Source organism: Xyrauchen texanus, chromosome 25 (assembly GCF_025860055.1).
Source record: "Xyrauchen texanus isolate HMW12.3.18 chromosome 25, RBS_HiC_50CHRs, whole genome shotgun sequence".
Taxonomy (NCBI): domain Eukaryota; kingdom Metazoa; phylum Chordata; class Actinopteri; order Cypriniformes; family Catostomidae; genus Xyrauchen; species Xyrauchen texanus.
Window position 1 is genome coordinate 39,154,320 of NC_068300.1, and position 17,872 is coordinate 39,172,191.

A 17,872-nucleotide genomic window follows, 5' to 3' on the forward strand; every position below is an offset into this window, starting at 1 on the left:
TGATTTCGGTCAAAAAGAATTGAACAGCACATGATGGTTAAGCAAATCGGTTTGTTTTACTAAACTGATTAAGTGATTATACGGTTTGTTTTAGTCATGGAATGTTTCCTGAAGTGATGCAGTATTTTATTTTTCATTTTTGTAATGAAATAAATGGGTAAATATTACATATATATAGTAATGGAAGCAATATTATTTGTGATTTTTAAAGGAATATTCCAGGTTCAATGTTAAGCTCAATCGACAGCATCTGTGGCATAATATTAATTCCCACAAAAATAAATTTTGACTTGCCCCTCCTTTTCTTAAAAAAAATGCAAAAATCTGGGTTAGAGTGAAGAACTTACAATGGAAACGAATGGGGCCAATCCTTTACATTAAAACACTATTTCAAAAGTATTTCCACAAGACATAATATATGTGTTAACATGATTTGAGTGTGATAAAATCATTTAATCATTTCCGGGTAAAGCTAATTTTACAACATCATTGCCATGGTGATGTAATGTCAACAATCCCTAAAATGACAGAATAACTTACATTCAACGACTTATTCACAGTAGTGTCATCTTTGATTTTTGATGTGAATGAAAATGAGGCTGTGAGGGGGACTTGCCTTTCTTCAATGACATCCACTGTATAAAGCTCCTCGATCACAACTTTTCCACAACTCATGTTCCTTTCGGAGTTTGGTCAACTTAAATTGTTTGAAAATAAATATATATATATATTTTTTTACAATGTTTTGTCAGTGGAATGACCCAAAACACTCTAAAACATTTACATTCATGCATTTGGCTGACGCTTTTATCCAAAGCGTCTTACAGAGCACATATTACAGGGACAATCCCCCCTGGAGCAACCTGGTGTTAAGTGTCTTACACAATGGTGGTGGACGTGGGGATCGAACCAGCGACCTTCTGATTTACAGTTATGTGCTTTAGCCCACTACACCACCACTCCAACAAACAACAGTTCAACCTATTTTAGAGATCGTACATCTATCCCTCACAGCCTCATTGCCATTCCTGTCAAAAATAGAGATGCTTTGGGGGTCTGGGTAGCTCAGCAAGTAAAGAACTAGCACACCCTAGTTCAAATCTAGGGTGTGCTGAGTGACTCCAGCCAGGTCTCCTAAGCTTGGTTGCTAGGGAGGTTAGTCACATGGGGTAACCTCCTCGTGGTTGCTATAATGTGGTTCCCTCTCGGTGGGGTGCGTGGCGAGTTGTGTGTGGACGCCGCGGAGAATAGTGTGAAGCCTCCACACATTATAAGATGACCTCTCAGATGCGGAGGCAACAGAGATTCGTCAGAGATTCGGTGGTCACTACACCACCACGATGACTTTGAGCATATTGGGAATTCCAAATTACGGAGAAAAAACTACAAATTAAGATGTTGTGAATAAGCTCTTTTATCAAATATTAAGCTTCACATTTCTGCCTTTAAACCCTCCAAAAAGTGGCCCTATTGTAAATGCCACCACTGTAATTGATTTTTAAAGAAATAGTTTTGTTGTGATCAACATTATGCCACAAATGCGGTCAACTGAGCCCAAGTTGTATTGAACCTGGAATTTTTCTTGAAGTGCCAAGCCATTTTTTCATAAAATGGGATAAAAATTTTAAATTACCATTTTTATTTCAGAGATAAGTGGACACCATTTGCCGAAATAAGTGCATAATATGAGGTTGAGACAAAAGTTGTAACCTACTACTGTTTGAAATGTTTATCCTTTGCATTTTATCCATTCTTTTTTTGCATAGTATAGTATGCTTTACGTGTGCTAGTATACCATTCCGACCACACTTTCGGTCAAAATATTAGCTTGTATTTGTGGATATACAAAAACAAGTCAAACATACACTTGTAAAAATAGTTTAATGCATGTGATCTGAGGTCTAAAGGGGTGAACGCAGGTGTTGGCAGTATTGAAACACAGTTAATTCACAATATACTTCATGTAAAAATTCTGATCCTGTCACAATATTACAAAGTGATACTACAAACATGATTCTATCTAATCCAGAATTGATCAGTATTATTAAGAATAAAAAAGTCACACCAAAACAAAGACATAAAAACTAATCATACACAATTCTAAACATGATATCATCTAGTAGCCAGGGTCAAAATACAGTATTATGATTAAAAAAAAAAAAAAAATCTGTACATGGTTATCTTGCTCAAAACAAGGAAAAACAGCAGATAAAAAAGTTCAGAGAAATTATGTACAATTCACAGGTTTATTCAGTGTCATGATTACTTTGACTTCCTTCGTTTCGCCTGGGTGGGACTGGCTCCAGTGTTTGATTCTTGAAAGACAAAGGAGAAGGTCAGTTAGCCATCAAAAATGTCATCTTGTTCTCAGCATTTGTTTGCGTATTTCCACATCATTAACATAAGCCTTTTTACTGACATCTAGTCCACAGCTATTCATTCAATTTATTAAGTAAATCTATCTAAGGTAGACTAAGGGGCTGTTCACAAAGGGCACGTACCTTTTAGATTAGACTTGAATTCTAAAGGCTAGGGTATAATTTGTTCTACCACGTGCCGTTCCAACTTTAGCGCAAGGTAAATCACTCAAAGTATTCTCTTAAATGCAAGTCTTTATGGACGTGTTTGATGCAGGTCTTTAGTACAGTCAACAGTAGCTGCACACAAACAAGTCATAGGGGCACGTAGAAAACCGAGGTAGACTTGGGCCTTAACCCGCACCTTTTCCTGTGTTAGATGAGGCTGACCCTGGCCTTGCAGCCCTCTTTCTCTGGCTGTTGTCGGATGCTTCCTCCTCAGGTTCCTTGTCTGTGCGTGAACTCCTTCGACTAGGACCTTTTGCCTTCTCAGCATTGGCCCTTGTATCCCTGGAAAAACGAGAGGGTCAATGGGGATGAGGAATAAAGCAAAAATTATCTTAGAGAGCAATCGAACAGTCAGTTTGTATACTATGGACACTAATGCCTATATGGCCCTATATGGCACATTCTACTTTTAATTGGGTTTTGGAAATTAACTGAATGGTCAATGGTCTTAACAATGAGGTAAATTACCACATCTGGCCCCTGTACTACTGAGGAATTCCAACTTGCTGTTTTTCCTCATCTACCACAGATAACGTCCGTCTTGTTCATGACCATATTTACCAAGACAGCTACGCTGTCCCGTGCACGTACAGTTGCAGGGAATCTACAGGTTTGGTATATACATACCTTGGGGCTAAGTTGACGGGCGTCTTTCTTTTCTTTGCCCATCTGTTATAGAAGTGGAAAAACAGCGGTAAACTGCTTTGATGCTGAACAACAATATTTTTTTCTCCTTCCCCAAATTTGAGTAAAAGAATGACTTTAATCATTCCATGATTATTAATGTTTTCATGTGGTGATCTTATTCAGTAAAGCCAATGAAATGACTCTTCTTTTTTTTTGACTTGCACACTGAATCAACAATGAACAAAGCATATTCAAGTTAAGATTTGGTTAAAGAACAATTTTTTTTTTTTTTAAATGCAAAAACACAAAATTGCAGCACAGAAAAAAACACTGCAAAAAAAATAATTGGAAAGAGATTCTCCACAACTTAACTTTTTAGCATATTGATGAAGTAACAAAAGTTACTGCCTTACCCTTGTTCTGTTGCGATGGTAACCCCTTGTCCTGTAAACACAGAAACACATTAAATGACTTGTTTTTCATGCATACTTGACACTGTTACAAGTTTACACATCTTTGTGACAAATACTGCTTGTGCATTGTCTTTTTTCAGCTTTGTCAGCTTCAGGCTACATTCCTCCTACGATCCGGCACAATTGTAAAGCTGAGCCAAAAGAGTTGGTTCGGTCTACAAGGAATGTTTTTGCTTGAGGACTGCTTCAAAAAACAGAAACACTTTACTCAAGTGTGAGTACGCAGATGCAAGTGCATGGCCAACACATGTTGAACATGCTTAACGTGTGGTGAATCAAACCTCAGTACTCGAGGGGGCGATTGAAAAGTGGGGGTTACATTGAAAATTCTGTGCCATTAAACTAGATGTGTTACTATTCAGGTTTATTGGTATATTGAATTCAACATACTTGCTCAGAAATATTCTTTGCAAACTGTTGCCAGAGTTTTAAAATTAAATGTAAGACTTTAAGACCTTTTTTAAGGCCTGGACTAATACAATTAATACTGTATGTCCATACAGAACAAACCCACACAAATTCAAAATAAATAATGTATCACACATTCTTTTCCTTAAAGAGGAGCTCATCTGGTCCTTACATCCGCAAATTTAAAACAACATTAAATAATAATCAAGCCTTTTGATATACCATTTAAGATATTTAAGAGTTTTTAAGGACCTGCGGGATCCTTGGTTTCTCCAGTAGTTGAAAGAGAAAACCTTACTCTGTCCTCTATAGCGCCCCTTGTGGCAAAGTTGAGAATGCAATGCGTACTTGTGTTGTGCTATGAACTGCTGTCTGACACAGTTTGAAACGCAATGCAATCATGCACAAAATCGAGCTTGCGTAGCTATTAGGAATGTGAAATCTTCCAATTTCCATAATCAACAAGTCGGTTGGTTGTTTGAACAACAAGTCGGTGTTAAGGATAATGTATAATTCGGCTATGTTATGCTCACATGATGCCGATCATATGCGTTTTGGGATGTATGGACACTAAGCACATCACTTCAACATGGTAACTAATGGATATTCAACAAATAAAAGGGCTAAATAACTGTAACATCTTATTGCACAAAACTACTTGTACTGTGTTGTTGATGCAGCACTTGATGGTTGTAACAGCAGCAGTACATAAATGAACTAAACTTATAGTATTAAAGAGACTATGCTGACCCAAACTCGCCACGCACCCCACCGAGAGCGAACCACATTATAGCAACCGCGAGATGGTTACCCCATGTGACTAAATTCCCTAGCAACCAAGCTTAGGAGACCTGGCTGGAGTCACTCAGCACACCCTGGATTCGCACTCGCGGCTCCAGGTGTGGAAGTCAGCGTCTTTACTTGCTGAGCTATCCAGATCCCCAAAGCATCTCTATTTTTGACAGGAATGACATTGAGGCTGTGAGGGTTAGATGTACGATCTCTAAAATAGGTTGAACTGTTGTTTAAAGTGTTTTGGGTCATACTGTGCTGATTATTATTAAATTTTAAGCACAGCAAGCTATACTCACACAAAAATTCTCTCTTAAGAAGTTAAGTCTCAATTAATTTGTTAAATAATACATTTTTGAATTGCATCTCTCATTAAAATCACCACTACTAAAAATATTAATGTTAGTAGTCGATCCCACTAATCGACTAGTCAGTTGGTGGAAGACTAGTTGATTAGTTGACCAGTTTCACATCCCTAGTAGCTAGAAGCATCTGTGTTCACAAACTTGTGTAGAATGTTCAGCCTTCACTGTGCCCAAACTTTTGACTGTTCACATTTTTTTTTATTTTGTTTTTCACACAAGTCGATGGGTTTTAAGGCTTTAGCAGTTTATTGTTTTCTGTTGAATTCTTCAGTTAGGGTAAACCAAGGCAGTTTGTGTATGACTGCCATTTGGTTCTCTTCATTTTTCATGGGTAAAATAATATATATTTTTTAATTAACTCTTTCCCCGCCAGCGTTTTTTAAAAAAAGTTGCCAGCCACCGCCAGGGTTTTTGACGATTTTCGCTAAATTTTAATGGCCCGCAGAATATTTTCTTCCATGAATATATGAAGATGCTATATATCAAAATAAAGATCTGAGCCTCTGCTTTTAGGCAAAAAAACGATTTTATTTTATCTTCATATGTTCTTTTTTATTGCCACTTGAACAGAGGTAGGTTTTGTCAAAAACAACATTTCGGACAAAAAGCTGAGAAAAAGGCATTTTTATCAAACAAGTGCTTTAGTATTAGTATGGTGTTCCACTTCACTTTTGAGACGATCGCAGTCTGTTTCTTTGATCAAAGAGTTGCGTACTCTTTCAAAACATGCGCGCGGGTCTTCCTTACCGTATACCACCTAAAACACGGATACCCGGAAAATTCCGTGTTTGGCGGGGAAGCGTTTTTTCATAAAACCCGGAAAATTCCGTGTTTGACGGGGAAAGAGTTAAAAAGACATTTACCAGCCGGATCACTTGAAGGTTGATCTTGCGCAGTTTCAGGACGAGCTGTATGGATATGAAGAAAAAAAAAAAGATTAAGAAAAAACTACTCCTGTTGAAAAGACATTAGCAAAAGTTCTACGTAACAACTAGTGAAATTGCATTTTTTTCATCAAGAAGTAATTAATGTACCTGAGAGGCTAGGAGCATCAACAATGGCTTCTCTTGTTTTGGTGGTGTCAGGCAGACTAGTCTCCACCAGTGAAGGCAGCTGCTGTTCCACAGAGAGTTGTTGGGATGTTGATGTGGAGGAGCTAGATGTGGTAGTGGGAGTTCCTAGAGCAACAATAGGTGGAGCAACTGAAGTTGCAGGCAAACTAGATGGTGATGAAGAATTAGTAACAGGACAAGAAAGGAGAAGCATGGCAGAGTTAGTGGTTCGGGGAGGCAGATTAGATGTAGGCAAAGAAGTGGGGACTGCAAAAGGAGTGGGCACAGATACAGGAGAAGAGACTTTCGGAGGAAGTGCAGACTGCGGAGATGCTACTTGAGCAGTTGGAACTGTCACTGGAGCAGAAGACTGGAGTGAAGATACCATTACAGATGTGACCACAGAAGAAGCATGAGGCATAGCAACATCCACCGTTTTTCCTATCTGGGTGATGGGGTTTTGCTCTTTTTGACCATCATCACTGCTTGAAGAGATTCTGGGTGCAGTATTTTTGCTTATAACAGTCTGGATTGGACTGCCTTTGGCTAACGTTGTTGTTGGAGACAGGGGACTTTTGCGGGCAACAGATGTAGCCCCTGGGCTAGAGCAAGCAGGTGGAGAGGCTAAAAGCTGCTGAAAGGGTGATGAATGCATGCTAGAATGTAAGGATAATTGTCCAGCAGAACTTGGTTTTGAGCCACTAGCATCAGAGCCACTCTCCTGTTTTGTAACTCCTGGGCATGTCTGTTGAGGTAGTGGTGCTACACTTACAGAGGAAGCCTGACATGCAGGTACTTGAACTTGAAACTGCCCAATGACAGTGCGGCCTTGCTGGCTAGAAGCTATGCTGACAGCAGGTGAGTTTCTTACTACAGGTGTTGATGCTGTTGCAAAAGGTGAAGATGTAGTTACGACTGGGGTAGGGGTAAGTTGGATATTTGCAGAGACTATGGGACCAACCATAGTGACCGGTTGAGACATGACATTGGTACTTGATGGTACAGATGTAGTTTGAAATATTGAATACACAGGTCCTGTGATGAATTGTGGACGTGTTTGGGTAGGGTTTTGTTGACGAACATCTGGAGGTCTTATGTTTTTATTGGGAACTGCAAGCACCTTGGAAACAACTGCTGGCGGAACTATAGAAACCGTATTGGTGGCAGAGCTAATGGGATTTGAGGTTACAAACACTGTGATTTGGTTTTGTGGAGTTGGTGCTGATGAGATTGGTCTTTGTAAGACTGTTTGAGATGCATTTGTGATGGGTATAAGATTATGAATTGAACTCACTGAGGGGTTAGGAATTGAAGTGAGGCTTAAAAGTACAGTTTGGTTTGAACTACCACTTGATACAGCACCGACGGACTGCATGTTTTGACTGCTACTGGGGACAATGTTTGGGCTTGATACTAAACTAGATTTAGGTTTTTGATCAGTTTCACCTGTAGACAAAGAGGGGCCCCTATCTATGCTCTGCAAGACGACAGGATTAGATTGGCTTGCTAGATCTAGCAGAGTAGAAGGGCTCTCTTTCAGTGTAGGATCTCCACCTGGATGAGAAATATTTTGAGATTTCATTGTCAAGGATGGTGTGCCTGTATTGTCTAATAGTTGATTGAGAGATGTTGGAGCATCTCTAAAACCTGGTGATGTAGTAGAACCAAGCTCTTGTTGTGGTGTTGTCTGAGGCTGGTGCTCATCTTCGGCCCGCTGTTCAACCAAATTGTTAGGCTCTTGACTTTTGGGCTCCTGAGATGGCACCCGAGGGCTAGTCATTTTAGGAGCAGGCTGCTCTCTTAACTTAACTGCCTGATGCTGTTCTGGCTGTGAAGCAGGTACCTGCCCATTTCTAACTGTATCGGTTCTACCTGGAAGAGATTGCAGAGCATTTGAATTTTGTCGTGATTCTTCAGGTCCTGCAGATGGCAGAGATGCAGAGGTAGTTGGGAGCACTGAGGTGGGACTAACCATCATGATATGTGGACCTGGCATTTGCTGCTGGTGTGGAGGTAATGTCAGTGTGTTTTTGGCACCCTTCTGTCTTCCTGGGCTTGGAGTGGCAGCTTTTCTATTAGAGGCTGGGCTGGATCGTCGACTACTACTGGGACTAGCCCGTTTAGCTTGCCCAACTCCAGGCGGTTTGTCTTGTTTTCCTCCTGAATTGACCATGCCACTACCTGACGGATAGGACTGCAGGCCATTATTGTTGCCACTGGTGTTATTATTTACAGGTATATTTGCTAGGTTTGGTGGAGCCTGGCCAATGGCTTTAAGGGTGGTTGGGTTTAGACCCTGCTGGTCAAAGCCTCGATTAAGGTTAGGCTGCCGTGGTGGCAGAGGAATGTTAATTTTAGGAGGGAAAAGACCAGCAATAGAGGCATTCAGTCTCTCAGGGGACAGATTTATTTCAGAGGGTTCAGTACTAGGTGGACGGTTGGTTGGAGTTAGAGGATGGTGATATGGTCTGGGACTGGCCCGGTTAGGGGTTTTGGGGCGGGAGCTTTGGGAAGTTGAAGGAGCACTGGAAAAGTGAATATTATGGGAGCCAACTATTGCTGACACTTGCTGTGACTGCTGTTGGGGGCTTGCTCCTGGCTGGTGGGCCACTGATAATGGCACAGTCTTCATTAAATTAGTATTAGGACCTTGGTTTGGAGTCATTTGTTGATTTCCATTTCCTGACTGAGGACCGATTTCAAGAGATCCCCTGTCCTGCAAGCTGTGATTTCCAGAGGTTTCCTCTGATGGCAACACTGGTGTAGATTGTCCAACCTCTGGAAGGGATGTCTTTCTTGCTGGTCCAGAGAGAGGTGGATTCACTATGAGTGACATCCCTCTGGCTTTATCTGGAGATGGTGGAACACCTCCATGCCCTTGAAGATCAATCATTACAGGCATGTTGCCCTGCTGTGATCCAGGCATTCTCTGAGCGGGATCAGTAGGATTACCAAGACCCTTTGGTATTTGGCCACCTTGTTGTAACGGCATTCGATTCTTAGCTTCCTGTTGCATTTTAATCATCATCATCATTTGTTGCTGCTGCTGTTGTTGTTGCTGCTGCACCTTTTGTTGTTGTGGCTGTGACTGCAGTTGTTGTTGATGGTGTTGCGGTTGCTGCTGTTGTTGCATCTGCAATGATTGTTGTGAATGAATCTGAGGCTGGACATGATGAGGTCCTTGTGATGATCCAGCTTGACCCTGCATACTCTGCATTTGCATCTGTTGCTGCTGCTGGATCTGTTGATGCTGTTGTTGCATCTGCTGCTGTTGTTGAATCTGCTGCTGCTGTTGCATCTGCTGCTGCTGCTGTTGTTGTTGTAACTGTTGTTGCTGCATTTGCTGCATCTGTTGTTGCTGTTGTGCAGGCATAAACTGCATTGGCATTTGCTGCAATACACGTTGATCTCCAGATTGACTAGGTAAACCTAGATTCAAATAAACATTTCATTTAAAAAAAAAATATTCACAATGTAAAACCAGTTGTCATGTAAAATAACAGATGATCAACCAAGAACAGAGCATGTGAGCGAAGTGGAGCGGTGTGACGCTCAGCTCAATATTCCGCTCTATGCGCGTGCGCTCCACTCAGTCGCTCGCGTCCCAAGCGAACGCTCCACTGATGAATCGCTCACGCTCACCGGTAAAACAAATCCCGCTCAGACATAAAATGTCTCTGTAGGCTACTTGCTTTCTGTTTGTACTTTGTAATGAATATCTGGAATACATGTATAAATTACAGTAGCTAGGATTGTAAATAGAAGTTATTTCGGGGTGATTCTGAATAAAAGTCTGTTCTTTTTATTCATTTAAATGCATTAAATTAACTTAATTATAAAACATGTCTAGCCCCTTGGCAAACTTGCCTATTAAATGCAATAACTGAAAAGGTATATTTGATTTTCGTTATTTTATTTCCGTGAACATAACTGCAGTTGCAAAACAGGCATAAAACGCACACGCACACACACACAAACAAGATGAAATGCATGTAGAACTTCACAAAACACATCTGGACTATCATGCTCATAAAAGCACACACAGGTGAAATGCACTTAACAACATCTTATCAAAGCACACCTGGATGATTTACTGGCATTAGTAAAAGAAACGCGCGTTCTAAAGTTTAAATAGAACTGCGGGTAATTGCGGTCTATTTAAAAACGTCTCAATCTTTACATCACTTTAGAATTTACTTTTAGAAACATTAGCTTGGACAAAGTATTAGGTTTCAGGCTCATGCGGTGTGCCGGGACAGTAATCCAGCGTGGAAAACACGTGCTCAGAACTGGGGAGTCTGGGGACGCAGGAGAGGAAAAAAATTATTTATCTCCCTTTGATTGGTAGCAGTTTTTTCTGTAAAAACTAATTTGCGACATTATAATAGCATACAGTACATTTTCTGTTGCCTAGGCCTACATCTAAATTATAGGCCTACCTAATTATTCGGGTCAGTTTTTTTTTAAATTTAAATTTAACAAGTGGTTCAATAACTTCTGTCTAATTTCAACTTAAAAATAGGCTACATCAACTACAATTATGTAGGCTAATTCATATTGTGAGTTGGCTATAGGTTATTTTTAGTTGCACTGATATGATGATTGCATAACGAATTAACAATTCGTTCCAACCTGACGTCAGCATGTTTTAATAATTAATTTCCTAATTTTATTTAAATCGTACAAAATTAACAATATAATATTTCGATCCATGGTTTAGTAAATCGTGACCACGTTGTAATAATTTGTTTCCTTGTTTTAATAAAACGAGAGTAGCCTACTAATTAGTTCAACATGGCCACGATTTACTAAACTCAGGGAACGATTTAAGAATTTGTAGAAACGAATTTAATTCGTGGCCACCCTAAATGAGAGAACGAATTCTTAATTCATGTGAAGTTGGGAACGAAATGTTAATTTGTATATTACAATATATTTTTGTCTGCATGTCATGAGAGGGGCTCAGTACAACAGCCTACCTTACCCATTTATCTATTAATTTATTTTCGAATGGTATAGGCTATAGCTCACCTTTTGCTGCACTACCATGTTTGCGTAGCACATCCTCGTGCTTTCTGGCAATGTGACGCTTTATATTCCAATATGAATCTTTACTAACTCTCACAGTCTCTCCACACTCCCTTTCAATTTCTCCTCCCTGCTCGTTCTTAACTGTGATTTTTACTGTGCATTTATGCATAAGGCTTGCAACTTCCTTAAAACAATATTTGAACTCCATAACCAACCCACTATTGCTTTAGCTAATTCACCGATTCTCGAACTAGCAAATCACAATAGGGCATTCCGGGTAGAGCGAGCGGCGCTGAGCGGACGGAGCGAGTGGAGCGGAATCTTCAGAAAGGCGCTCTCCGCTCAGGAGGAAGTATTACCGCTCCGCTCCCCGCTACGCTCACGCTCCGCTACGCTCACATGCTCAATCTCTTACCTGTCCGATTAGCAAATTCAGAAAGCTTTGAGTTAGACTCAATGCCAGCCCCTTGATCACTACCCAAACCTTGCATCTCTGCTTCCTCCAATCTGTGAGGCAGTGAATCCAGACCACTACACAGACAGATAAACAAACTGTGTAAATTTTGTCATTAATCAAAACAAAATTAAAACAAATAGTTGTAACAAATTGCGATTCTTGAGAGAAACAATCTTAAAATGAGAGAAACACATATAGCTTAATATGCTAATACAATGACAGACAGACAGACAGATAGATAGACATATAGATAGATAGAGGAAGCTATATTTGTGCAGAGCTACACACAAACAGGTTTTCTGTCTGAGAATTTTCATCTCTTTAGTCTTTAATTCCTGTTTACTCTTTTAATGCATTGCTGCTACAGACATCAGTGTTGTTGTTGTTGTTGTTCACTGTCGAGTGTCAAACCCTCTACTTTGGGTAATGTTCCTGTTTTAATACACAATCAACAAGTTTATTTGTGAGGTGTTGTGGAGAGTATTTTTCAGAAGTCATCCTGCAGACTCTGTCCAACACTGTCTTAATAAATAGTTGAAGTAAAAAAAAAAAAAAAGGCTCATCAAACTGGTGGATGCGTGGAACTACATGTTGCGCACCGCAATATTTATAATCTAACAGCTATGCCCTTTTGAAAACAAAACGAGGATCGCTCGGTGACTCCAAGCAGTCCGGGTACATTGATGCACGTCATTCTGCGTCCGGGATGCACATAAGCAGTTTATTTCTGCTCTGTATTTTCCTTATCCTTTCATAGTGCCTGTCAGCACATTAATCTGCAATAGTGGGTGTTCCCTCTACGTCAGTGGTTCCCAAACTTTTTCAGTCAAGCCCCCCTTTATTAATCAGATATTGTTTTCCTTTAACCAGACTCTAAATGAATTGGGAATCATTTTGATCATAGGAATATCTGACACCAAACCAGTCCAGATTGTTTCCTAATCTCAAACATCACCAGAACAGGAAATGTATTAAATTAATACACAGGAGTTTGTTCATTTATAAAGGTCCAAACTTTTATTCTACTTTGTACATGACCTTTTGTTTACCATAGCCTACACCACGGTATTGAAACAGTCATGTGATCCGCTATGTGCTATCCTGTCACCGGTGCTCAAATAAGGAGTGAAGCCTGGTTGACGCACATCGAGCGTGTACCTACAGGATCGAATCTACCGCAGTGGCAAATACCACCCTAAGAAAAGGCATTGCCACCCCAGTACAAGTATACAATTGCATAAAATATAAATGTAAGATGTTGACATTGTTTAGGGGTTTATTCATGTCGAACTGCCTCAACTCACTGGACGCACAAATGACTACATAGTCTGATCGTGTGATTGATTACAGCAGCAGCCAATCACGTGAAAGTATACCAGTGGTCGATTGCATGATAGTTTAAAGAAGCGGCCAATGGCATGATGGGTTACAGCAGCAGCACAATCGCTTACTGCACAAAAGCAAAGGATTTAACAGTGGATTAAATACTTTAAAAATGTACAACAAGAAAACAAACTGACATAACAGCCATCTATCTTCACTGAGTCTCGACCTCAACAGACTCAACAGTCCAGCTGAAATATTTTAATCAATTTCACAATTGACACGCAATTGGATTGGAAGCATGCTTCAAAAGTTTACGCTTAATAATAATAATAATAATAAACCAATTATTTGAAAAGACTATCTCCCTGCGCCTCCCCTAAAGTGCCCAGCGTGCCACACACTTTGGGAACCACTGCTGTACGTTATTCGAGGGTCACATGGACAAAATGTAGCATAATTATACATTAGTTGACTAGTAGCTTAGACATCGGTCCAACTAGTAGTTTTGCTGGTACAACTAGTAGTTTTGTGCAAAACTGGTAGTTTTGCACATACCTACTTTTTACCTTCAGATTCTGTATAACAGAGTGAAACAATTGTCATGTCAGACACAACTATTCTTCAATAAAAATAAATTCTTAGGAAAAGGGGTTAACACAGCTAAATAGATCTGTTCAGGTTGTAGTCCAAAACCTGAAGGTCTAATATGCCACGAGTTCCCTCTGGAATGTTCTGGGTTTTTATAATTGGGTTTTCCAACTTATGAGTAAAATAAGGTCTGTGGTAAACATTACTTGAAGATACATGTTCTACAACATAAATTACACACTTTCATACCCTTAAATGTGAATTTTGAAGCCGTATTGAATTGCATACTTCCAGCGGAAAATCCAGAGGGAACCCATGGTGAATTAGACTTATGAGTTTGCCTACAAATTGACGTCAATGGCGAACAGCTCTATATAGAGCATCATTACATCAAATCGCAATATATATCGAATTGGCAAAAAAAAAAATCTCATAATACCAAATCAGGAGGTCTGTGGCAATTCCAAGCCCTAATATTTACTGTATTTATTTAACTGTGCATGAAGTGATTTAATCGATTTTAATGTAAAAAGTAAATCTTAAAAAGCACTTACCAAAGACCTTCAGCTGATTGTTGTCCATCGCCTACTTTGGGTTTTTTCTTACGGGGTGGTTTCTTCTTTTTAGGCTTGGCCTGGTTAGCAGCAGCCCCACCTGTTCCCTGCTTCCCACCAGGTCCAAACTGGCCAGCAGAAATATCACTTTGGAGCAGGTTAACTAATAAGGGACTGGTTAATGTCACATCCTTATTTACTACAAATCCACCTGCCTGTCCACAGGGTCCTCCCATTGGCATCTGACCAGCAAACTGAGGATTGAAAGGCATGCCATGACCAGGAAAATGGCCATTGCCCACCTGCAAGTGTTGAGAGCCCCCTAACATACCCTGCTGTTGTTGCTGATTCTGCATGTCTGAAACCATCTGTTGGCTCATGTCAGCAGAGCTTCCACTACCATCTCCTAGCTGATGTGGAAGCTGCTGGCCACCCTGTTGCTGCTGCAGCAGCATCACTTGCTGTTGCTGCTGCTTTTGTTGTACTAAATGGTGACCACCTGGAAGTCGCATTTGAGGCCCATGCATTCCTAATGCTTGGTTGGGGTTGCCATTCATTGGAATTTGTTGCGACTGTTGTTGCACTATCTGCTGATGGGGCTGCTGTAGTTGTTGCTGCTGTTGTGGCTGTTGGTGTTGCAGTTGTTGTAGCTGCTGCTGCTGTTGTTGTAAATGCTGTTGCTGTAACTGCTGCTGTTGTTGCAAATGAGCCATTTGTTGCTGTTGTTGTTGCTGAGCCATCTGTTGCTGACTAATCTGAGACTGGAACTGTGGCAGGTTACCTTGCATACTGGGTGAAGCGCCTCTCATCATCTGGCCTTGCATGACCCCAGGCTGACCTTTGGTGCCAAAAGCCTGCTTGTTACTCTGCATCTGGCCAGCTACCATGTGTTCCATCATGGCATTTTGTTGTTGCTGCTGCTGTTGTTGATGTTGTTGTTGTTGTTGTTGTTGTTGTTGCTGCTGAAGTAATAATGCCTGATGTCCCTGTCCTCCACCAAGTTGGTTTTGGCTCTGCATTATTCCTTGACCCTGTGGTGGCATTAATTGCTTGGGAGGCGTCATCCCTCGCTGCCCAGCATTCACTGGCCTAGACAGGACAGTCTGACTCCCTGTTTGACTTTGTACCATTTGACTTTGGGAGGAGGCTACTATCTGTGTTTGATGCTGGGACTGCTGAATACCCATCATTTGAGTCTGGATACCTTGTTGAGGCTGCCCCATACTACCTCCTGAGGTGGTTCCTGGGGTTTGTACTGGCATGCCAGTGTGATGGCTCATTCCACCACCTTGAACGGGATTGGATTGCATGTGGTTTGGTCCTGAGGTTAAAGACTGGACACCTTTAATGAGATTTTAAGAGGCTAAATTTACACTTTATACTTAGATAATGGTCAAATTTATAAAAAAAAAAAAAAGGCAAAACCATATTAATATATCTTTTCATGCACATCTTACCAGTGTTTGCCATGGTCTGATTGTTTTGTTGCTGGGGTGTACTAACTGCTCCACTGGTAGTAACTTGCCCTTGTGCAAAGTTCTGATTTACAGGAGCATTTGAGAACCCCATGGGCATTCGTTTGGGCATACCTGCAATTAAAAATGTTTTTTGAAGCAAACAAATGCAAGCAACAAAAGTAGGCATGCAAATGCCAACCAAATTAGAATGACCTTTTACATAAAATGGCTGAAACTTACCTCCCATACCACCTTGAGGAACCGGTCCGTGTTGTGGAATACCCATAAAGCCTTGCTGGATGTTTCCTTGCTGGCCCATCACAGCTCTTCCTGGTGATCCAACGCCCTGTGGAAATCCCTGTGGGGTTGTGGGACGTGGACCGAGTTGCCCCTGTCCAATCATTGGAGGAGTTCCAGGTGATCCCTGTTGGAAAGGAGAAGATGAAGAACCAGGGGACTTAGCAACAAGATTCCCCTGCGGGGTAGATGAGGGAGGCAGAGGAAGAGGTGCTCTTGTGTTGACCAATCCTGGTGCTCCATGGGGGCCTATGGGCTGAGGAGTTGCAAATTGATTTGCCCCTGCCTGCTGCTGCTGCTGCTGTTGTTGTTGTACCAGGTGTTGTGACGTATTGAAAACCTGACCAGCCTGCTGGCTGCCAAATGGATATGGAGGTGGGGGATGATTGGGTGTCTGAACAGAAGTCAAGGAGGGTTGACGCTGCCCCATTTGTTGTTGTGGGGGGGCTTTCCTCCAACCTGGCCCCATAGCTCCCTGGACAGGTGGTGGCTGGAGAACACCTGAGGGCAACTGGTTCCAGCCAGGAGGTACAGGCATCTGGTTTGAGGGGTTGAAAGGACCACGTGCACCGGTTAGTTGAGCTAGCTGAACCTGCTGCTGCTGTTGGTGCTGTTGCTGTTGTTGAAGTTGCTGTAGGGTTGCTGGGTTTAACTGCCGATTTACTTGCATGGCTTGCATGTGATGGCCCTGGGGGCCCAAGGTGCCAAGTGGACCATGTCCCACTTGTGGATGTTGGAGTTGTTGTTGCTGTAAAGCCAGCCCTGATAGCATGGGATCTATGGTGTCTAAAAAGAAATTTGAACACATATGTAAAATTTTTGAGGGAAAGTAAAGCTCACTCAAACCATTTAAGATGGCTGACTGTGTACCAGACGACACTTTAAGGCAGATTTATACTTCTGTGTCGAACCTATGCCGTAGGCTACACATTCTTTTGGCAGTTACGGTGTATCCTGACGTGCAACCCTTCAAAAAATGTAACTGCATATCGCCGCAGACGATTGGTCCCCTGTGTTATCAGAGACCGCTCCCAGCATGACAAGAAATTATCAGTGGTAGCGTTGCATTTTCTACAAGATTATTTTATCTATGCATCTATAACCACTGATCGTGTCACTTTTTGTTTGGACCCATTTAGTTTTTTGTGAGCATCTGCTGTGTTTATATTCCATTTTATATGAACAAGTGAAAACGCGACAAAAGATACATCTCTTTACATCTAATAAATCTAATATCAGGTAAGTGATTTAAAACAATACTTTTCACATCATATTCTAATCCAGAACTTTCCAATCTGTTTGATGTTTTGACCATACGTTTAACTGCATGGTGAACAGTAAATAATTATATTTCATAAATTATGGAAACGTAACACTTTTAAATTGTCCCCAGATTAAAAAGTGCCTGTTAAGAGTTGGTTATTTTGCCTAAATGCATAGTAAAGGTCTTAAGCTTTAAAATGAAACCCATTATGTGTTGGTGAAACAAGCAGTTATTGATTAATTTGATTAATATTTTTCAGCACGGAGCATCAAAGTATGTCACATTATTTATTATTAATCGAGACAAAAGCAATTATACAGTATATGCCTGATTTATTGTCTCTCTGTATGACATCGTATATTAAAATACTACGTACTTTGATGAACTCAGTAGCGTTATGGTTGTTCAAAAAAATTACACAGACACACCAATGCAGAACTATAAATGCAAACCAATTCGTTGGCCACTATGCAGGGCCAACGCCATAGACTAGCTACGATATCAGAATTTTCATACCGGTGCCGTGTTCACGATGAAACCGTCTAACACCATTATTACTGCTGGTTGAACGCCAAGAGGTAGTATGGGGTCATTTT

At 40.9% G+C, this 17,872-nt stretch overlaps 1 protein-coding gene across 3 annotated transcripts in view; it reads right to left on the minus strand.

Annotated features, from left to right (window-relative positions):
- Window positions 1-1,857: 1,857 nt before the first annotated feature.
- The window catches only part of LOC127618714 (nuclear receptor coactivator 6-like), a 33,607-nt gene continuing 17,592 nt past the window's right edge, over window positions 1,858-17,872 (minus strand). For 2 of the 3 annotated variants that reach the window (XM_052091321.1, XM_052091323.1), the window contains 10 exons: window positions 15,956-16,798; window positions 15,716-15,847; window positions 14,259-15,600; window positions 11,749-11,864; window positions 6,285-9,731; window positions 6,114-6,158; window positions 3,626-3,656; window positions 3,213-3,254; window positions 2,722-2,867; window positions 1,858-2,315 (listed from right to left, as the gene is read on the minus strand). In XM_052091321.1, the coding sequence (XP_051947281.1) occupies window positions 2,263-2,315; window positions 2,722-2,867; window positions 3,213-3,254; window positions 3,626-3,656; window positions 6,114-6,158; window positions 6,285-9,731; window positions 11,749-11,864; window positions 14,259-15,600; window positions 15,716-15,847; window positions 15,956-16,798 (6,197 nt within the window). In that variant the 3' untranslated portion in view covers window positions 1,858-2,262. The remainder of the gene's footprint in view (window positions 2,316-2,721; window positions 2,868-3,212; window positions 3,255-3,625; window positions 3,657-6,113; window positions 6,159-6,284; window positions 9,732-11,748; window positions 11,865-14,258; window positions 15,601-15,715; window positions 15,848-15,955; window positions 16,799-17,872) is intronic. The other variant, XM_052091322.1, reaches the window with a different exon arrangement.